Raw genomic sequence first — 24,279 nt, forward strand, 5'->3', positions numbered from 1 at the left:
CTATAGACCTCAGAAGTCATGCCACACAATAAAGTCTACTCAGCCCTAAACATCACCGTGAATGGAAACACCATTAACATGGTAAACCACTTCCCCTATCTGGGAAGCATATTATCAAATGACGCTTTGCATTTAAGGGATGCTGATATATTAAGACCATTAGTTCTTTTGGACTCCTCCAAGCGAAAATTTGGCGGAATAAATCACTCCATCTGCCTACAAAAATCAGTGTCTACAAGGCTTTGGTTCTTTCAACCCATCTGTATTATATTTATACTATCTAGAAAGCAATGTTTATGGTCGGAACGATGTCGCCCACACAGCAGTTCCCCCTTCTCTGCGCAGCTGATGTGACCAAAGGAACGGAATATCCAATACAGTTTGGGATCAGTAGCGCCGCAAGATCTGCCAGGCTGTAGCACGGTGTGCCACAGTCTGCATAAGGGTCACCAGCTCCTGATTTTTCCTCACGGTTGTCTCCCGAAGCCTTTCCCGTGTTTGGGTATAGCCGCAGGGCAGCGGAGGTTTGGATTCAGAGTTTTCCATCTCCTAGATGGAGATCAAGGTTAACGAGCCCCTCCTGCCCGAAGCTTACTAGTTTAGGCGCCAGTTGCTCGCCTTTGCCCCTTCTCCTGTCTGTGATAACGGTTCCGCCAGGCTCAGTAACTGAGCCACACGTGAAGGCCAGGAGTTGGACTGGTTGTTAGAGGCTATTTGAGACGCATGCCATTGGAAGCACTTTTTAGGTAATGATGGGCTTAAGACCATTACCACTTCTGGCGTTAACAACCTTGCGGAACCGTAAACAATGCCCAGGCTTTCATCTCACTTATTCAAAGCCCTAACCCCAAAAACTGGAGAGGACACTCCAGCTTCGCCTTTGGCGTCGGCCAAACACGGGTAGTGGCAGTCACCGGTTATAAGCTCAAATGCTCAATTGACGTAGAACAGGGCGTCAGGGGCAACTTTCGTCGGTGGGCCTCAAGCTGGGCAGCCCCCAGCCAATAAGGTGCTGTCCCGTCATGCCTGTCTTCCTCGTTTGGGAACACGAGAATATGACAAAATCTGAAAAGCAGGCACAAAGACAATGTACCAGTCGACATGAAGAAAAAAAAAGAAAGAGGAGCTCCACTCTTAAACTGGGCACATGGAATGTGCGTACTCTACAAACTGGACTTAATGAAAACTTACCAGACATAGAAGATGTCAGAAAATCTGCAATAATAAACGATGAACTGTCCAGGCTCAAAGTAGACATTGCCGCCCTTCAGGAAACTCGTTTAGCTGACTCTGGTTCAATCAAAGAAAAAGACTACTCCTTCTTCTGGCAAGGCAAAGCCGAAAGCGAAGTAAGGGAACATGGCGTTGGTTTTGCAGTTAAGAACACACTGCTGAACACAGTAGAGCTGAAGTGCAACGGTTCAGAAAGACTCCTATCACTACGCCTTAACACATCTACTGGACATGTGACATTGATATGTGCCTACGCTCCTACTCTGAGTTCCACACCAGAGGCCAAAAATATGTTTTATGACAACCTTTCGTCTGCTCTTAGCGAGATCCCAACTACGAACAGGTTATCATCCTCGGCGACCTCAATGCACGCGTTGGATCTGACAACTCTGCATGGGACAGCTGTATTGGGCGTTTTGGTGTCGGAAAAGTAAATGAAAATGGACAAAGGCTCCCTCTACGTCCCTAATACCTATTTCAAGACTAAACCGCAGCACAGAGTATCTTGGAGGCACCCTCGCTCCAAACACTGGCACTAACTAGACCTAATCATGGTAAGACAAAAGTGCTTAAAATTTGTCAAGATTACCAGGTCCTATCACAGTGCAGACTGCGACACAGATCACTCCTTGGTATGTTGTAAGATCAATCTTCTCCCCCAAAAAATCCACCATACCAAGCAGATTGGAAGACCCCAATCGGATATAAGCAAGATGTGTCACCCTGATCTCCAGATACAGTTTGCGGAATCTTTTGAACGCGAGTATAAAAATATCTCTGGAAATACAGCAACAGAAATATGGGAACACCTCAAGTCCACCATACAAAAGACTTCCCTGGAAATCTTTGGAAGAAAAATTACAAAACAAAATGATTGGTTCGACTTTAAAGCAGCTATATTAGCACCTGTCATCAGAGAGATGCACTCGCTACTTACAAGGCAAAACCTACCCAACACAACCTGTTAAGTCTGAAAGAAGCTAGAGCCAATGCACAGAGGACAGCAAGGATCTGTGCCAATGAATACTGGGTAGAGCTCAGTGAGAATATTCAGCTCGCAGCCCAAGTGCGCAACATAAAAGGGATGTAGGAAGGAATCAAAAAGGCTCTCGGACCCTCCCAAAACAAGACAGCACCTCTTAAATCAACCACTGGGGAAATTATCACAGACAAGTGCCAACAAATGCACAGGTGTGTTCAACATTACTCTGAGCTCTACGCCACAACAAGCTCAGTCTCTGACTCAGCCCTTAAGGCCATCATACAATTACCTACAATGTACGAGCTAGATGAAACACCCACCCTTTCAGAGCTCAACAAAGCCATAGACAACATTGCTGCCCGCAAAGCACCCGGATGCGATGGTACCCCCCCCCCCCACAGATCTTCTAAAACAATGCAAAACTACTTTAATCCAACCTCTACACGAACTGCTTTGCAAATGTTGGCAAGAAGGTGCTGTGCCACAAGACCATCGGGATGCTAAAAGCATTACACTGTATAAGAACAAAGGTGACAGAAGCGACTGCAACAATTACAGGGGATCTCCCTCCTAAGTATTGTAGGCAAAGTCTTGCTCGAGTGATACTTCCCAGGCTACAAAAACTCGCTGATCGGGTCTATCCAGAATCACAATGCGGCTTTCGCTCAGGGAGATCCACGATTGACATGATTTTCTCCATCCGCCAACTCCAGGAAAAGTGCAGAGAACAAACGATGCCTTTGTACATTGCGTTTATTGACCTGACAAAGGCCTTCGATCTAGTTAGCCGAGATGGCCTCTTTAAAATTTTACAGATAATAGGCTGTCCACCCAAGCTACTAAATGTAATCATATCTTTCCACCAAAATATGATGGGTACAGTGCAATTCAACGGTGCCAGCTCTGAATGTTTCAGTATAAACAGCGGAGTTAAACAAGGATGTGTCCTGGCCCCAACCCTCTTTGGAATACTATTTTCACTGCTAATCCACAAAGCGTTTGACAAATCCACCGAAGGCATCTATCTCCATTCCAGATTTGATGGCAAACTCCTAAATATTGCCAGACTGAGGGCCACAACTAAAATCAGAGCCACCCTCCTAAGAGATATGCTATTCGCGGATGACTCAGTGGTAGTGGCACACACGCAAGAGGAACTTCAGTCACTAATGTCCCGCTTCTCTCAGGCCTGTAAAGAATATGGCTTGACTATTAGTACGAAGAAAACAAATGTTATGGGACCACCTGCTGCAGCACCATCCTCCATCCTCATTGACGATAACAAGCTGGACGCCGTAAACGAATTCTGCTATCTGGGATCCACAATTACAGATGACCTGTCTCTAGAAGAGGAGATAAAAAAAACGCATATGGAAGGCTGCCTCGACCTTCGCTAGACTCAGGCCAAGAGTTTGGGAAAACCAGAAGCTAACTACGGTGACCAAAATGGAAGTCTACAAGGCATGCGTTATGAGTACACTGCTGTATGGCAGTGAATCATGGACCACCTACGCAAAGCAAGAGAGAAAACTGAACTCATTCCATTTGAGATGTCTCCGTAGGATCTTGAATGTCACATGGAAAGAAAATGTGTGCAATATTGAGATCCTTGCACGATCAGGTATTCCCAGTATCTTTACAGCTCTCAGACAACGCCGCTTGCGCTGGCTTGGACATGTTCGCCGGATGGAGGACAAGCGCATCCCAAAAGTCATCCTCTATGGTCAACTCGCGACTGGCACAAGAAAAACTGGTCGCCCCCACCTCCGTTACATAGATGTAATAAAACGTGACCTCAAATCAGTGAACATCAATATTGACAATTGGGAGGACATAGCTCTAGACCGCAACAGATGGAGAGAGACAGTGACCAAGAAAGCTATGGACAGTGAAAGTACATGGGTCTCAGCTCAGGAAGAAAAACATACAATCCGAAAAACGGCCAGCTCCCCTACCACCGAAGTAAAATCCACCTTAACCTGCGCTATCTGTGGACGGGAGTGTCTCTCCAAAATAGGGCTCCACAGCCACATGAGGAAGTGTGCTCTGAGATGAACCATAGTCGTTCTACGACTGAAGAAGGCCAATGATGATCTGATAGAAAGCAACAAAGAATTTTTGAACGCTTTCACCAAAGAAGTTTGAGCTCCATCATGGACATACGGTGGCAAGACCGCACTACAAATCGAGATGTTCTTGCAAATGTCTGTATAGACAGTATAGAGGGACTGCTTTTTTGTCCGAAAGTTACACTGGGTAGGGCTCATATACCACATGGGACACGAATGTATGTCAAGATCAATATTTTTGGTAAGCACAAAGGTAGTTGGCATAACATAGGTGCCTCACGGAAACGCTTTAAAGACCTGATGGCAGGCAGATTCGGAACGATTGATTGATGTATTGTCACTGACTATGAATAATTTTGTAAAATTTCAACTTGATCCAAGAATGGAAAGATAGTACCAAAATAAAAAGTGTAAAAACGTAATAAGGGAAACAACTCTAAATATACATTCATTTAAATAGCATTTACTTCCCTCTTTCGATCCCAAACAAAATAATTAATTATCAATAATTAATAAAATAATTTGTAAATTAATTCTTATTTATTAGGTACAACAAATAATTGTATTAAGTTTCAGCTTGATCCGAAAATGGGTGTAGGTGTACACTATTATACAAGACAGAGTGAGTTGATAGAAGCTTGGGACCAATCCAAGTCGAGGCAAGAGAATTCTACGCAGAGTGAGAGTGAAAGCGGTGGAACTAGTGTGAGTGTTACAATTGAATTGCTTGGGGAAAATGTAATTATGGAAAACGACAATAATAAAATAAATGCTGTTATTGACTATGAGTGACCCTAAATGCTAGCTTGACATGTCACATGTGTGATCATCAGTAAGATTATCTCCGTTTTAACACTGACCTTTATTTGTCTGACAAAAAAATGACAACCGTATGACAGTCGGGAGAATTTCGATCATTTTCACACAAAGTAAATTGAGCAAAAACACTGCAGCGGAGACGTTTAAAAGGTCTTGTTAAAAAAAAGACGATATCATTGTAGTATCGAGGACCGCATTTATTGTCTTTTGTAACTTTAAAACTACGATCACGTTATATAATGTTATTTAATTACATTTACACTGTAGCATACAGCTATATTTAAACCCCAACGAGGCATTACAACAAGAGTTAGCAATTTCGAAAACTTAATTTACCAATAATTTTTTAATTTTACGATTGTCTTTAACATCACAAAATTTTACACCAGATTTATAATTGTACTTAAAGTTAAGTATTTAATCATTTGCATTCGTGGATAATGCTCCCGGACTGTAGAACTAGCTTACTAGTTGTTATCCTCTGACTGCTTTCTAATTATAAAATGAGGTTATTGAAAACTGGTTTTAAGTTCTTGACGTCTTAAAATTTGCTTTAAAATTCCACAATCTAGGAATCAAACAAGTCTTGTGCTTTTCAACCATTTCACTAGCAAGGGAAAATGACAAAAAGTGCTGAGAAATGGGATAGCTTTGTTTGAAAAGATTTAGCATGCATTTCATGTGCAAACAACCCATGGCAATGTCAAACATGAAGTATGTCCTCCACTCTTCATTACAAATATTATTTAAAAAGTCACAGTCAATATCCTCAAGGACATGGCCAATATTGCAATTTCTTTATTGAGATACCATACATAACATCAGCGGATACTGCTGTGGTACCTAACATCTGAATGTTTCGTTTCGAAATGTTCAAGTACTTCTCGGAACTTTCTGTGGTTATGGGGCCTAGCCCTGATAAGTTTTATCACTGAAATAATTGAGTCAATAATGTTTGATACTCAATGCAGCTTAGTGAAAACTTTCCCGGGTATAAGTATATTTTTGGAATATTGATCTTTAATTTTATTAACAAATTTGTTTTGATCAGTAAAAGCACGGGCTCCATCAGTTGTCACACTCACCATCATGTTCTATGCCAACTCAACCCTTTCAACAGTTCTTCATAGCATTGAATAATAAAGTATAAAAATACTCTTTTTTTAACTCTTAAGTATAAATTGGCCGGCTTCACCCTAACCCTCCTTTTGTCGCATCCACTTTGAGTTTGCGTACCGCACCTCACAGTTTAAGAAACACTGAATTCCTTAAACACCTAAAATGTATCCACCCACCTGTTGGCATTACCTCACAAACATTTTTTTCAAGTCAAAATCTACAAACTTTTGGATCAATTAAGATGGCTTGTTTCTTGCTTGCAGCATCAACTCAAAGTAATCTGAACTGGCTAAACATTTTTGTTTAGTTCCAGCTATATATTCATACGGAAACGTTATACTAATTAGCACACACACAAAAAAAAAACAAATTGTCACAACAAAATGAGGTCATTGAAGTAAAAATTTAGCCACAGGTTGTTGCATGGTAGTAATAAATAAAATGTAATTAGCATGTCATAGTTTCATGTCTCTCTTTGAAAATCTGCTAGCTTTAGCAAATACACATTTCTTGGTTACACTAAGAGTGGGTTTAAACAAGTGTGAAGCCTATTTGTCGGCTTGCGAAAAAAATAAAACATTATTAATTGCTAAATAATATGCTTAAAAGCAATATCTATACTATCTATACTATAAAGCATAAAGTAAGGCGTATGTATATATGTATGTATGTATGTATGTATGTATGTATGTATGTGTCACGTACACTATGACCATATATGGTAACAGTTTCGGGTTGTTTGCCGACATAGCTTGACATAGCTGGGAAAAAAACCAAACATGTAATTAAATGAACTCCATTGGTTCCGAAAGTTAATTGTTGTACATTTGACTGCAATGATTGGTTGGTCTGGGAGGTGTAAGTTGTTGATCACGTGATTACGAGCTGAAGCCCGGAAGAAGCGTGTAGCTCCCGGCCAGTCTTGTCTTGGAAGTTGTAAAGTTAAGATCTAACTTGTAAGTAACGTGAAATTAAGAATATATATTTTTTTATTTGTATCAAGACTCAGATATACTATAGTGTAGATTCAATTCAAGTACATTTTAACCATTGTAACTATTTGTGAATAGTGTTTTCAAGTTATTAATTAAAGTAATTGTTTTTGGACGAAGAGAAGTTTCTTCATTGAATTTAGATCGTACTTAGATCATATTTGTCAAGTTGTAACTCCTAGACCTAGATGATCCTCTTATCAATTGGCAACATTCTGTATGATCGTATTATCAACATAGATCTGTCTACTTCTATACGATCATCTTATCGAAAGATCATTTCAAGATCCTTGGCAATCACGATCATTGGTGGTACAATATAGTTCAAGTCTGATCGTGACTGTAGCACCATCTTAGATTGTGACATCAACACCATTGATGATCGTGACAGTATGTATGCATGTATGCATGTATGTATGTATGCACGTATGCACGTATGTATGTATGTATGTATGTATGTATGTATGTATGTATATATGTATGTATGTATATATGTATGTATGTATGTATGTATGTATATATGTATGTATGTATGTGACGAATAGAAATCAAAACCGCTTGACCAATCTTGATAAAACTTGGCAGGAATGTTCCTTGGGTACTAACTTAGACCGTAGTGTATGTATTGTAGCCCTAAAACAAACTTAAGACCATCAAAAAAAATTGCCCGACTCTATTTAAGCTATAGTATTTATGGATCTAGGCCAAGTTTACAATGTTAACATGAGAAAAGATCGAAAGGATTTAAATCTAGATCTAATTTTAAGAAATACACTTTGCGCAGATAATTTTTTTACTTTGACACATGAAAATACAGAAGGTCCATTGATTTCATTATTTAATAAAATTAACCTTCAAATTTGTGTTTCAAAACCATTTTTTTTACATAAATTAGTTCCTTATATCTGTGACTGACGAACATTCTTTCTTTGGCAAAATATCACAATGTTTCTTTTCATCTCTAGATCTAAAACTCTAATACATCTCTAAGATGATAAAACTTCTCTTCGCACAGATAGTTTTATACTTTAACACATGAACATACTATTCATTTCATATTTTGATCAAATTAACATTCAAATTTGGTTTTCTAAAGCATTTTTAATAGACTACATTCGTTTACGAAAACTGCGAAGCCGAGTTGAGATAGGTCTAGATTCATTCATGAATCGCGTACTAAAAATTATTTCGTTTAATTGTTTACTTTATAATCCCATTCATTTAACAAAGCTATCGCTCTTTTCGTTTTTAATAGAGATATTACACAATATGGCATGACAACTACCGGATATGTAAAATATGTCAGATGAGCGATTTTAGATAATTTTTCAGCATTGATTTGTATTTGAAAAAAAAAAGAAGAAAGGAATATATATCTTGCTTGTAGGCCTACTTCGATGTCTCAGCACAGTTACCAACAGAACTATTGGCATTTTCATTTAAATGGAAAAAGAATGAGGATGTAAATCTACCTAAACTAAACTTCTGATTTAGCACTCTTAAGATCTATATCTATTAGATCTAGATCTAAAATATAAATTTGGAATAATGTAAATGTAATTTATGTAACAAAAAAGCCTAGAAAATCTAATAGACTGAATGTAATATTAAATTTAAAATTAGTAGATTAGTTTTAGTATTTTAAAACATTGCAATATTGATCTAGACATTTGGAAATAAAAATCTACACTTAAATTCTAGAAATAGAAATTATAGAACTTGATCTAGTGTATATCATTCTAATCTAGATCTAGAATCTACAATGATTTTAATTTGAATATAAATCTAAATCTAATTTTAAAAATCTAGATCTAGTGTAAAAAATCTAGATTACATCTAAATCTAGCTTGTGTCTTTTTTAATACGAGAATACGACGAGGTTTAATAAACATTAATGCACCGAGTTCTTTTAACATTTTCTTTGAAGAATTCATTCCATAAGACATCAAAGGAAAAAAAAAACTAGGTCACACGCCTAGTTAGACTAAAAATGTCTTTATCAATACGAGCAAGCTGTCGAGGGTTCATAGACATTGGTGCACCGAGTTTTTTTTATAATTTTATTTAAAGAATTAACTCCACATGACGTCAAAGGAAAAGAATCCACTATGTCACACGGCCTAGTGAAACTTAAAAATGTCTAAGTCAATACGAGCAATTTGTCGAGGGTTCATAGACATAGGTGCACTGAGTTTTTTTAGCATTTCATTTAGGCTAAAGAATTAACTACATAAGACGTCAAAGAAAAAAGTCCATTACGTCACAATGGGCTAGTTGGACTAAATATGTATATATATATATATACATACATACATATATATATATATATATATATATATATATATATATATATATGGATAAAAGCCGCATTTTTTCTGTGTGTATTTTATCTGTTAGTCTGGCTGGCTGTCTGACATAAAAAAGACTAAATGCTATTCAAAATCTGATTAACCTTTAATTTCCATTCCGAAACATCGCAATAGTTTTAAGTATATTTAATAGATTGTTCCGGATGTTTATATATATAGTGAGAGAAAAAGAGAATTTCAGATAAATTTAATACCGTAAATAAAAGTTTTGGGATGGTATCGTATGCAAATTAGATGAACCATAGCCTTGTGGAGAGATTTTCAAACCATACTTTTGTGTTAGGAAGTTATTTACCTTAAAAATCGGAACATAATATTAACTATAATTAGATTTTGTAACTTTTTAGCTAGAAAATTTAATGTAGTGTAAGATAGAAGTGCGATTTTACATAAATAGAGTTAAATGTTTTTCATTAAAATTCCGGAACAACCTATTTCGTAAATAAGAAGAAGGGTATTTGTTATATTTATTAAAAAGAGGGATTTCAAACAGTTATTTTGGCGTTAGTAGATTTTTCATATAAAATTCGGAAAAAATTTGTAAAACAATTAAAGTAATGTAGGTCGATTTCTTTTTCAAAACAAAATCCGGAACATTCTTTACCAATAAAAAAAACAACTTCTGTTACGTTTCAGAAAGAAAATTAAATGTAAAATAAGTCTAAAAAAGTGATTTTTAATAATCGTTTCTAGTAAATTACTTTCTTACTTTAAAACCGGGAACAACCTTTTGTCGATTTTTTTTTTTTAAAAAGCCATTTGACATAAATTTGGAAATTACGGAACAATTTGATATCGATAATTAAACTATAGTGCCATGACGTATTGTCAAAGAATAGAAGTGTAATGTAAGTCAATGATGCGATTTCAAACAATCCTTTGACATAATTTATTTTTTATAAAACAATATCCTGAACAATTTTATAGTTAATGAAATATAAGTCAGTATAGAGATTTTCATTTAGCATTTATTTGCTTTAAAAAAAAAACTGGAACAGCATATGATTGATTATGTGTTTTTGCAACGCTGACGCACAGAAATTAAATGTAATAAGTTACATCACAAAAACATCCGGAACAATCTATTATAGATACTTAAAACTATTACAATGTTTCGAAAAGAACATTAAAGGTTAAGTCAGATTTTCAATAGCATCTAGTGTGTTCTTCCATTTTAACGTGACGGACAGACCGACCAACAGACAAAACGCACAAAAGTACGTGCATTTATCCTGATGGGGGCACTTAACAAAAAATAAATAAAATCTGATTATTTAAAAATTTTTAGGGAACGAGTTTAGTACTAAGTTATGTCACGGCCGTCACACTACTGTACGAAAGTCGCTGCATAAAAAGTACATTTTAAAAAATGTGCATATTTACATACAAAGTGCATTTTTAGCCCTTATAAACAAATATTAATGTTTTCTTTTAATGTTATTATCTATTGTTCTAATAAAAATACAGTTTACTAATATTGGGTTACCGGTCATTTTATCCCCGCTCACTTCATCCCCGGTCACTTCATCCCCGGTCATTTCATCCCGAATTAAATTTTTTCTTAGTCATTGTTTAATTGTGTTGTTCGGGCTTTGTCTTTAAGCACTCATTTCATATAATATGTATATTTAGAATACTTTTAATATATACAATTATGATGTTTATAGTGTTCACCCTACTCTCATCATAATATAGGTAAATAAGTAGATCTATTGTATAGGGGAGTTATATGTAATTAAATTTATTTATTTTTTTCTGTCTGTTGTAGAGGTGTCAATATTATCCTGCGCATATTGCGTGATGTAAAGATAGAAGTACGTTTAGAATAATTCTGATCATGCCGCTCTGCGCTCATAACTTATCAACAAAGTCCAAGGTGTGGTCACTGTGTGGTGGAAGTAGTGGAAATCTTTTGAGAAATGAGAACGATTAGAATAGTTATAATCATGCCGCTGATAACTTATCTCTTGAAGGCCATTTTCACTTTATCTTTATTTGTCAAACGTTTTTTTTTTAAATGGGCGTGCAATTTCAAACATGGATATAACGTTTTATTTATTCTAATAAACGCTGACTTTAAGAAATACGCCACACACTGGCCAAGATATTACCAACAATGTACAGCAATACGTCTTCTGTGCCTACAAACAAAAGCTCATCTCACTGATTTCAATTAACACGCAAAAACAATTCCTACATTAGCTCTATACCTATAGATGTTAAATTTTATATTTTTAATGACAATATATTTTATTATTTTTTTATTAAGCTGTAATTCATTTTGTCATTTAAATTTAAATAAATGTATCAAATATTGTTAATTTCATACCTTTTACACTCATTATTTGATGGATTAGAGGATGAAATGTCCAGCAGATGAAATGACCAGGGGATGAAATGACTATGGGATGAAGTGACAGGGGATGTAATGAGCGGGAAACTTATATTTATATTGGATACTGAAAACACACAAAATAATCTTTCTTTGTTAGCATATTGTAAACATAATCTTCCTTACATTTATGTATTGTTTTAGAATCGGTGTATTTTTATGAAAAAAAAAATGCTTACATAATTAATAATGTAAACTAAACGGTTTGCTTTTCGGAAACAAAAAGTAGTCGTTGCACCTAAACTTTCAAGCCACAACAAACGGTAAAATAAGATTTTTCATTTTTCTTCTAGTTTTCCAGATCTGAGTGTGACAGGCGGACAGACGGACATTTTGCACAAACATAAGAGCGATTGTCCCCCTTACGGGGCCGCTAAAAATGAATACAATTAAATAAGACTTGGTTGTAGTGTAAGAAAAGATACGAAATGTTTCACAGAAAGAAACAAGGTTACAAAGACAGTTTGTGTGGAAACACAAACTGAAAATCGGCCCCGGGAGTGGTCCACCTAGAGTCTTCACCAGGATTCGAACACGGGACTTTTACCCCTCAGCCACAGCATTTCCATAAAACCATTTAGCGTACACTTAAATTTTTTAATAATAATTATTAACTTTATCCATACATTCAAACTTAATAACATGTAATAAAGAGAAACTAAAAAATATTTATTCTTCTAACAAAATTAGATAAATTGGCAACACGAAAAAAAATAATTCTTGACCTACTTTAAGCTACAATTGTGTACAAATGACTTCAGACTTTCCGCTCGCAAATAAAAATAAATCTCCATTGTCATTCGTCTTACAAACTATACAGATCTAGCTAGATCTAGACCTAGTTTTGGATCTAAATCTAGATTCAAGATCTAAGTCTATGTCTAGAAATAGATCTAAGTCTAGATCTAGAAATAGATCTAAATCTAGTTCTAGAGTTAGTTAGATCTAAGTCAAACTAAGTCTAGATCTAAATCTAGAACTAGATATAGAATCTTGATATAGAAACTACTATATCTGAACTAGAACTCGTATGAATTTACATTATTAATCTTAAAATTACTAGACCTAGGCCAATGTTATGATCACGAATAGTAGGCCTTTTGTTACCGGTCAATGGTGTACTATGCTGTTCATATCCGACTCATTTCTATATGTGATAGTATTGTTTAAATAATAAATAAATCTGCACCCCTAAGCTGTCAGAAGATAAGTTATTGCCTGAATAAATAAAATTTTGTTCAAATTATCAATACATTTATTATATATATATTATAAATATTATTAAACATATCTAGATCTGGGCTCTATTTGGTCTTCTCTAGACTGTCAAGTGTAGGCTCCTATAATAAGGATATGTCAAAAGTGCACGCTATAAAAGTAGTTCGTTATTTTTTAAACTTATAACTAAAACTAATTTCGTATCAAAATTTATTTTTAAAACATTTGAATCAGTATTCTATTCAATGAGTTAGTTAATATATGGACATTGACACTTTTACCATTGACCTTAGATGCAAATTTTTTGTTACAATGCGCGAAGCTATGAATGAAGCTGAGTTATAAAAGAAGTCCATGACCTTTTTTAAAAAAAGCTACCTCCCCTGAAGTTTTTCATTGAAAAGTAGTGTAATTTTTTGAAAAATCTGCTTGCATATATAATTTTAAAAAGTTAGATAGTTCACTTTTGGAAAAGAAAAAAGTAACCGTAGCATCAGAACTTTGAATAATGTAAAATATCATGATGTCCGATTTTCATTTTCTCTTCTAGTTTCTGAGATCTAACCGGGACGGACGGACAGACATGCCACACAAAACTAATAGCGTCTTTTCCCCTTTCGGGGGCCGCTAAAAAAAGAACTGATAACAGACACATTTATTGAGAAAAAAAAGGAAAAATAAAAGCATAGAAAGAAATATAGAACTATTTAATTGCAGACATGTTTACTGTTCATATTTTACTCAAAGAAGTTTGACACTTGAAGACTTGTCTTCTGTTTATATGGGACTCACAAAAAATGTATATAATTGACGTGTTTTCTATTTATATATGACACGTTAAAGTGTATTCAATTGCAGACATATCTTGTGTGCATACTTGACTAATAAAAAATGTTGAATGTGCGACTGTTTAGACTACCAGTCGCTGTCATTGTGTGGGCTCCACCGCCCTCGTCCAGTGAACAACAGCCGATTATAATAAACCGAGTGCTGATAGCCACAATCAGGGGCATGAACTGCTAGCAGTGCAGTGTGTGACGCAGTTTCAATGAAGGAGGTATTAGTCAGGTAAGAAAGAACTAAAACTGTTTGAGTGTGTTTAGATATGATATTTTCAACGCTATAACATTTGTTATTAGAATAAAATGATTGTAAATACACAGTGCTATATAAATCTGAATTGAAACTTAATTCAGTGAACGTAATCCTTATGTATCTATCTCTCTATGTATGTATGTATGTATGTATCTATTTATCTATCTATCAATCTGTTTATCTATCTATCTATCTATCTATCTATCTATCTATCTATCTATCTATCTATCTATCTATCATCTTCTAGGTATAGACTGAAATTTTGAATTTCTAGATTTTTACAACGCCCATGAGTCAACCCATTTCTAGTGTGTCCCAGACTTTAGTTGCGGAAAGTACAGGCGGTTGGTCGTTGTGCTGGCCAAATGACAGCCTCGTTAATTGTCGACCGTAGTAACAGACGAGATTGACCTCAAGCATCAAACTCTAGTTTAGAGTAATATCTAACTAAGTATAAGTTCTTAAAGACAAAGCAAATAATATATTTTTTTTAAAGTGAAATAGCTATCCATATAAAGCTGATAGTGATCAATAATTTGTTATTGTATCTTGTAATGCTTGCAAGCAGTCTATCCTGTGAGCTGTTGACCATTACGTTCTCAGCCCAGCTCTAGAGAAGAAGCTGTGTGCACAATTTCAAGAACGTCTTTCTTTTTATATAGCTCTTGACTGAATATAAAGAAACAGTCGAGTGCGCGGCTATTCCATACAAAAACGAGTTCAAAATTTAAAAAAAAAAAATAAACATATTGTAAGTCGATTTTATTTTGAACTATTATAAAGGTTATATCAGAATTTTCACAATGTAGCCACTTAAGTAGTTTAGGTAGTTTTTCTTTCCAAATTTCTAGTAAAATCTTTATAGCTGTTTTCAAAATACCCAACTAGTGTCGACCCAGAACCCATAAAGAGACTGCTAGCTTATAAGAGCAATTGTAATGAGAGAGAAGGGAATTACTGTGCTTAAAATGTATCGTAAAATTATAATATGCTTTCTAAAAGTCAAACTTATCAGTAGTTTGGTATTTTGTACATTGAACAAATTTGAACGTGAAATTTAATTTCACCCCCCTCCCCCATCCCTAATTGCTACACACATACAGCAAAGCAGCTGGCGGCAGATGGCCTCTGAAGGAGACTGAAGATTTCGCAAGAATTTCTCGGGACACACATTAGAGACCCAAAGAAAAGCCCTTACCAAAGACTGGCGCAGACGACGAAAAGAAATCTAGACTGAACACGCGTTGTCTTCTTTCGCTACGTGACGTTAAGGCGACGGCCGTTTTGTCGCCAGGAGTTCTGTCGACGTTTTAGAAAACTTTCAAAAACATTGTTACTAAACATATTTTCCAAACGAAAAAATAGACCAGCATATTTAAATAGGAAAAAAAATCACTTCATACAAAAAGATAGTATTTCAAATATTGAATGACTCAATAGCGCTACCAAGTCTGATTCATAAGGCCATGAATGAATGACTCAATAGCGCAACCAAGTCTGATTCATAGCGCCATGAATGAATGACTCAATAGCGCAACCAAGTCTGATTCATAGCGCCATGAATGAATAACTCAATAGCGCTATCAAGTCTGATTCATAACGCCATGAAAGAATGACTGAATATCGCTACCAAGTCTGATTCATAAGGCTATGAATGAGTGACGCGCTTTCCAAATCCCATCAATTTTTGTTGACATTTACTTTCCCAGGCAGAGAACAATAATACTTCCACCCTCCACTACCAAGCAGTATCACATTACAGCTTAGGCCAGATCCCCTCTCATGTTTTATATTAACAGTTAAGAAGGAGAAAATAGTCGCAATCAAAACGGAAAAAAGGACGTTTTAATTTAATTATTGGCATTGTAATTGTGAAAACTTACCTCTTATTGATTTCAAATGAAAACGACCCTCTCTAAAAATCTGAAGTTTTATGTCATTATTTGTATTAAAAGTAAAGTAAAGCTCTTCTTTCATACCTTGTGGTCTATAGGGAAGATGATGTTGTTAATTAACATGAACGAATAATAACATGACTCTAGGTATAAATTATAATACAAGAAATCAACTGTTTAATCTTACGCCATCTTGGTTGACAACAAGTTACAAGGGATGTTACTCCCAAACACCGAGTGGTGCAACCTATATAAAACACACATCAACAGATGTAAAGGTCATCGGCTTCTGTGTCCTACGTTTACGAGGGTGTCATGTGGCCAACACAACGACCAACCGCCTTTACTTTTCCCCAACTAATGCCAGGTACCCATTAGAGCTGAGTGGACTCAGTGGCGCCCAAAAATCCCGAAATAAAAAATCCTGGTCTTCACCAGGATTGTATTATTTAAGTATACCTTCTGTCAAACATTACTTTTTTCTACAATTGTTTCAGTTAAGTTTGGTTTGAAAAAATCCTTTTTCAAACAATAAAGTATATTCGCGAAAATCGTTGAACAAAATATATATTTATATATATATAGTCCTAAGGGTCCTGACTCATCACACATCACTAATTCTCCTACTTGCATTGACGAAGAAACACGAAAATTTAACCTGCAAATTCTTACCTTGGATCTAGGACAACAAAGCTATTTTAATGATCGTTACCGAAGCTGCTAAAGCTACCAGAAACGATTTTTTATCCGCAATTTCGACCCATAGGTTTTTTTAAATCAACATAATTGTAAGTGTGGAATCTATTGAAAGAATCTTCTCGCACCTCAAACTAATGAAGAATTACTTGAGGTCAACAGTTCTCGTAGATAGATGGAAACATTTGGTAATTCTTGCTATTGAGCGTGATCTATGTAGGAACTACAATTCTTATGATATACTGTATGACTTCGCTACATTCAACGCTCGTAAAGTAGTTCTGTGCGTAGTAATACGTAGACGAATTTATGTTCTAATACAAACTCTTAAATTTCCGTATTTGCTATTTTGTAACGGGTAAATACTACTTGTTCCCCCCCCCTCTTTTTTTCGTAGGTTAACTCTAGTTCAACTTGCAGAAATAAAAGAGTAATCTTTCTTTTACTTCTTGTCCACACTCTTGAGCCATGAAGAGAATTATATATATATATACCTTTTATTCAAGTCAGAATTGTATGTAACTGGAACCTGCATGCATGTAACCTGGATGCGTACCGCGGATCTCAGAAATTGCTCTAACGATTTTTCTAGAAATTTATGTATGTCTCTGAGAAAAGTTTTACTAGCTCTGCCACATGGGGAAAATTGTAGTTTGAGAGTTAAAATTTTTCAAAAGTAAAAAATAAATGTAAATTTAACTTGAGAACTAGTCTTATATCTAGACCATAGACAAATAAATATAGACTGGAAAAAGGAAGTAACTTCATGTAACTTGAAAACATGTATATCTATTGTATTCGGATTTCCGAATTATGAAAAATTGCTTGATCTTCACGCTGAGAGATTAAAAAAACAACACTAGTGAAAATATTGTAATACTTATATAGGTTACGGCTGTAATAGATATGAGTACTTAACTTTTATACTGCTCATAAATGCTGTATAATAAAGTACACACAATTGCGAGTTACAAATTTTCGTTTCATAAAACTCTTTAATCGGCCAGTCTATATTTATTTATGTCTATGATCTAGACAATCTAGTCTAGGGGCAACATCGGTTTTGAAAGAACTAGCGTGTTTTTAAACTATCGCGTTCGGGAATTTCCAAATGTATGGTGTTATTGATTCAAGAATTGAATGGATTAATGTTCAGGAAGTTTTGCGCATGGTATTTTAAGTCTAGATCTAAAGGCCTATCATTGGAATAGTATAAAATGTAGTAAATCTAGTAGATCTATACATTCGTTTATCAAGGATTCTTTCTCGGGTGTAGGGGAAGGGAAGTAGCGGGGTAAAATTATTCTATTAGTTATTTTATAGGGATTATTGTCGTTATGGACATTTCTTATTTTTTTATCATGCAGATCTAGATAACAGTGGAAATGAATAATATCTATTAATAAAACCAAATTAATATTTTTTGTGAGAGTGCTAAATATCTGTATAAATCTGAAGTACAATATTTTGTCAATCAATAAGCAAAGTCTATAACTAATAATATAAGATTTAATATAGATCGACATATATTGAAGATCTAAAACTAATAAATACATCAAATGCTTGTTGCGTATAAGAGGGCGTATTAAACTAGAATGCCGCCTTATATATATATATATATATATATATATATATATATATATATATATATATATATATATATATATATGGCTTGTCTTCGAGTCCGAAGATCAGTGAGGAATGCAGTATTTCCCATGGATGCTCAGCCCCAGCTTTGACCTACATAATTTGTCACATCCAGGGCAAGCATAACCATTGTCCGTAGGTGGTCGATTTAGATTTTCTTTTCGCCGTCTGAGTTTGTCCTCGGCAGCGGATTTTCTTTTGGTCTCAAATGTGTATCCCGCAGCCTTTGTGAGTCCAGCTGTCTCATTCTGAGGTGCTCTCTTCTATGTCAGCCAAGGCAAGTTGGCTCCTTAGCTGGTCTTTGAAGCCTTTCGGTGGGGCGCCTCTGTTACGTCGACACCCAAAAAAGGCTGCTGTTGGCATACGTTCGTCTCCCATACGGGATACGTGCCCTGCCCAGCGTAACTGTAGGACCATAAGAAGTCCCTCTGTACTGTCCAATCCGGCGTTCGCAAGAACATCGCTGTTTGTAGTGCGGTCTTGCCACCATATGTTCATAATGGAGCGCAAGTATCTTTGCTGAAAGCGCTCAAGTAGTCTTAGTTGTTTTCTGGATAGTGTCCGTGTCTCAGATCCATACAGAAGTGTTGTGAGAACCACCGCCTGGTAGACATTGATTTTTGTAGGCAGGCTGAGCGATTTATTCCGCCAAACTCTCGCTGGAAGGCGTCCAAAAGCGCTCTTGGCCCTGGCCAGACAGTTATCAACTTCCCTTGAAAGTGAGGCGTTATTTGACACTATACTACCCAGATATGTGAAGTGGTCTACCACGTTAAGGGGCCGTGAGGTTACGGTAATTTTTGGGGCTGATTAGGTTTTATTGGGTGACATGACTTCTGTTTTCCCGAGGTTTATAGATAAACCGAAAGAGTCGGCAGTATATGCAAATTCGTTGACCTCGTTCTGGAGATCATGTTCATTGTGAGCTAGTAGGGCGCAATCATCGGCATAGAGAAGCTCGGTTATGACCATCTCCTTTGGTTTTGTATGGGATAGTAGACGTTGAAGATTGACACATATAGATGCCTTCGTGCAATCGCTGCCTCATTTGACCCAGCATTACGCCAAAGAAGATAGCGAATAGAGAAGGGGCAAGTACACATCCCTGCTTCACGCCATTTTCTATTGGAAAGTGATCAGGCAGGTCACCATTGTGTCGGATCTGGCCTTTTGGTCCCACGTAAAACTGCTTGAGAATGGATAGGAATAAGGAATAAGTGTAATGCCTCGATAGTTGGAGCAGTTAGACTTGTCACCTTATGATTACGGAATCTCGAAATTCATTTGGGACCACGCACTTCTCCCAGCATACAGCGAACAAGTCAATTTTAAATATTTCAGCCGGAAGTCCATCAGAGCCAGGTGCTTTGCGTTTTTTAAGTTTATGAATAGCTGTTTCAACTTCCTCAAATGTCGGTGGGTCGTCGAGCTTCCTCTCATAATTTTCTGAGGGACATTTGCCAGCGATTCCTCCTATACGTGCCTTTTATCACCAAATATCAGGCTGTAGTGTTCTATCCAGTGATTTAGTATGTCCGCTTTGATATATATACATGTTCTGGCAAGAGGAAGACATCTTCAACTTGAACTTGAGGAGATCTATCTCCTGGACGTGAGACTGTTAGTTGAGGATGACCGCGGCGCATTGGACTTAGTTTGCAACGTGGCTGCATGTGAACCTGCAGTCTCTTTGAGAGGCATCAGTCGGGAGGATCTGCTGAAACAGCGTGTCCGAGCAACGGCTGTATTGAAGAAATCAATGCTCAGACTATCTCTCTGTTTGTCAAACGGCCACGCCATCGTCTCAACAACAGCCTGGTCAATTGGAGAAAGTGAAAGCGGCACCATAGGAAAACAGTGCGGATGGCTTCGAGGGGAACACGCTCCCTGCCGCATGTGGCTCCCACCGATCGACCTCCACCTGATCTGTCAAACCTTCACTGCACTGTTTCTTTTCGGGACGAAAAGCGCTAAGAATGGGGCAATGTTATAACCCCGCCACTTAAGATAGTGACGAAGGTGCCAGACACGAGTCTAAGAAGGGATAACGATTTCCGCCCAAGTCTAGAACCGATATGAAGATGCTGTGCTCAAGGCAGATGTCCTATTCTTTGTGATGTCGTCATGTAAATAAACGCCTATACCTCGTTGAGTTGCCTCCCTTAAGTTATTACAACATATATATATATATGTGTGTGTGTGTGTGTGTGTGTGTCTGTCTGTCTGTCTGTCTATATGTCTGTCTGTCTTTATTCCCAGAATCGCTATTAAAAAGCAAATGAACACAAACACATACGTCCTATTTTTATTGGGATAAATCACAGTATCGCTAAAAACGAAATTCTCGAACCAATACTTTATACTTCTATAGAACTACCTTTATTATCAATAGATATCTTTGTACTGTGTAGAACATAGCCTAGCTTTAACAAAAGCCAGACCCAAGCCATGCTAACACTGAATATGTTAATGAGACCATTGCGTGCTTACCAGATTGTCTTCTACCGGCTCATAAAACAAAGAGTTCAGACAATACGAATGTTGTTGGTTGTTGAACAGGAACTCCAGCCCATCGACTCGTTGTAGTTTTAGCTGGAAACACTCCACACACACACACTTTTCTTGACACTGCGGTGACGTAGTTGACTTCAATTCTCTTTCAGAACGAACATTTCATGTCAACTGGTCAGAAATAACCTTAGGATGATTGTGATAGAAAGCAATATATTTAAACAAGAAATTTTATGAACGAAATTCACAATTTTTTTTAATAATAAAATTTTGATGAAACATCCATGTTACCATCGCCACACTATCTCATCAAAGTAAAGCTACCTACGGTCGTTAGTGCCCTAAGAATTACGAACGATGTTTATCAATCTAAAATGTTTAAATATTTAAAAAAAAAGTTTAGCCCCTTTGCCTTCTTACATAGAAACTCATAATGCACTTTTTGTATGGACATATACATTGAATTAACGTAACAATATGAACATAACACGAACACTTAAAACAATAAAAAATAAATTAATGTAACAATATAAACACAATATGATCACAAGGACAATATAAAATACAATAACGTAGCAATATGAATATAAAATAAACATTATTAGGTAATACAAAATAACTTAACAATATGAACGCGACATGAACACTAAAGACAATATTAAATAATACAGACATGGTCTATTTGGTTCTCTGTTGATTGGTCTGGTGATATCCACGTTGCTTTGTGTATTTGTTTGTGTGTGAAGACAGTTCCTTCAATCACTAAGTTACTTGTGGCACACATGTCTGCAAATCTCTCTCCATTTTCATTCATCTCACCTAGTCCATGTTTTCCCATGATCTCTTCATATCCTCTGTTGTCATTGCCAACCTTAGCATTGAGGTCGCCCATTATGATGAGGATGTTCCTTTGTAGGTCTGTCATGTAGGTCGGTAGTCAGCATATCGTAAAAATTGTCCTTCTCCTCCCTGGGTGTGTGCTACATGTACTGAGTATAAAAGAAGCTCAGTCTTGTCTGCCCGGAACCATTCCATCTTGACTCACTGATTCGTAAGATGGTGAGGCTGTACCTTTTCATTTCAGCTGCCTGTCTCATACATGGTCCGGACGTTCCATGTATTGATGGTGGTGGTGGTCCTGGTAGAGATGATGGTGTTCAGTCTGTAAGCTTCCAGATGACTCTGGCTTTCACTGACATGCGGCGTCCTCCAACTGGAGGTCCATCCTCTCCCAGGTCCGTGACTTCTGTTCATTTGCTGTTTGGTGTTGTGAAGAACCGTTTTAGCTCAATCAAGATATCACTCAGGTCTAAGCATTTAATTAATTTATTTGCACGCTATTAGTCATCAGTTGTACTAATTTAGCCAATCAAGCGCTAAAAACACAGCCACCACCCCTCCAATCCAACCCCACCCCTTTGGCATCGATGTTATATTTTACTATTCCCACCTTGACACGTGCCACACTAGGCTCTTGACACTCCCTATATCTATCTTGGCAAACATCCGTTGACCTCCCCCCCCTTCCGGGAGCGGCTGGTCACTTCAAAAAACCCATTCAACTCAACGCCTTGGGCAACGCTGTTCGTCTAGCACTACCCATTATCAAGGTATGATCTCCCTGGATCCGGCCGAGATCTGATAATCCCCCCCCCCCATTTTATATCCTCTGACCACCTGGGCGAACTCCCTGGACTTTTAACTGGCGCATTCGCGCGGTGTCTATCTCCCGGAAACGCCGTCACGGTCAAGCGAGGATCTCTTTGTCAAAGACGCCAGATAGTCTATCGTCCCGAGACATGACGTTAAACTGCGCTCCTTTTTCCTTAGCATTTTTGGAGCTCAAAAGTGCACTACTTCTTTTCTATCATTGTGTCTGCCTCCTCTTTTCCTAAGTCTGCCTTCATTGATCATCACACTGTCTCCTTAACTTTAAATTCTCACTACGTCCTAGACCAGTCCGTTTGCCGTGGACTGCGACGGGTAAGGGGGGATAAAGAGATCCTGGTGTTTGAGTGGTGGCTATCTGAGGATAAACCACAACAACACAATACTTTGGCTCCAAGTTCCCCTAGACCTGAGACCCAGATGGCCCGCTCTGGGTCAACCGGCTGGTCATGCCGAGCTACCAGCATAGGTCGTCGACCTATGCTGGAGGGCGGTGGCTGGAGGGTCAATCAGGGAGCTGCTGTATCGGACACATGTCCGAAGTAGCAGCTGACTGAGTATAGCACCTGTGTAGCCCTGGCGGGCTCATTCTGGACATCCGAATGGCCCGTCCCCTTGTTGGACTCGATGGCGGGTGGGGAGCACAGGTGCCGAATTAACCAAAATATATATGGACAAAAAAACACACACAAAACTACTTGCCCCAGACCTATGTCTGGGCAAGAAACGACGAATTGACGATAAAAAAGAGGAGGTCCCAAAAAGCTGTGCCACCTGGCCATCATTTCTGGTGGTAAGATGCACAGAGGAGGGAAAAAGCCTGACAAAGTTGAGCCCTTTTATTATCTATAAGGGACTCAAGTCAGTAGTGGGAGAGCCCAAGAGTGTGTCTAAGCTACACAAAACAATGGAACTCCTTGTAGAAGTAGACAGCAAGACACACTCTGATGGGCTTTTAAGATGCAGAAGACTCTGTGATCTCCAAGTGGAAGTCATGCCACACAAGAGTCTGAACACCAGCAGAGGTGTAATCAGCTCTAGGGACCTACTGGAATGTTCCGAGAAGGAAATAGTGGAGGGCATTGAAGGAGTCACCCATGCCCGGCGCATTACCAGGCGCAGGGAGGGTGAGGAGGTCAAAACCGCAACTATTATCCTCACATTCGGAACTAGGACACCGCCAGAGTATGTGAAGGCAGGATACCTACGAGTTCCAGTGAGGCCCTACATACCTAACCCCATGAGGTGCTTCAAGTGCCAGGGTTATGGACACGGCGCGGCAGTCTGCAAGAGGAACACTGTGTGTGCCAGATGTGCTGGAGAGGGTCATGAGGACAAGGGCTGCACAGCCCAGTTCAAATGCCCAAACTGTCAAGCTGGCCACTCAGCCTACTCCAAGGACTGCCCTGTGTGGAAACAGGAAATTGCCGTGCAGGAGTACAAGGCAAGAAACGGATGTACCTTTAGCCAGGCGAAATCGGATGGACCTCCAATTCGGCTTGACAAATACCTACGCCCAGGCTGTTGCTAAGAAAGGAAGATCCATAGCCACACAGACGGACACATTGACCCCA

General features: G+C 37.6%; 2 protein-coding genes across 3 annotated transcripts in view; both read left to right on the forward strand.

The window, feature by feature from the left end:
- The first annotated feature begins 1,055 nt into the window (after positions 1–1,055).
- On the forward strand, positions 1,056–1,667 carry LOC129928949 (uncharacterized). Its single transcript, XM_056045552.1, has one exon. It carries the CDS (start codon positions 1,056–1,058, stop codon positions 1,665–1,667), a length of 612 nt encoding a protein of 203 aa, XP_055901527.1.
- Positions 1,668–14,109: 12,442 nt separating this feature from the next.
- The window catches only part of LOC106059089 (angiotensin-converting enzyme-like), an 80,804-nt gene continuing 70,634 nt past the window's right edge, over positions 14,110–24,279 (forward strand). Inside the window, exons 1-2 of one of the 2 annotated variants that reach the window (XM_056004137.1) lie at positions 14,156–14,261; positions 22,122–22,272. The gene's annotated coding sequence lies outside the window, so the exon portion shown is untranslated. Of the gene's footprint in view, positions 14,262–22,121; positions 22,273–24,279 lie in introns of both variants that reach the window. The other variant, XM_056004136.1, reaches the window with a different exon arrangement.

This window comes from Biomphalaria glabrata, chromosome 11 (assembly GCF_947242115.1).
Source record: "Biomphalaria glabrata chromosome 11, xgBioGlab47.1, whole genome shotgun sequence".
NCBI classification, from domain to species: domain Eukaryota; kingdom Metazoa; phylum Mollusca; class Gastropoda; family Planorbidae; genus Biomphalaria; species Biomphalaria glabrata.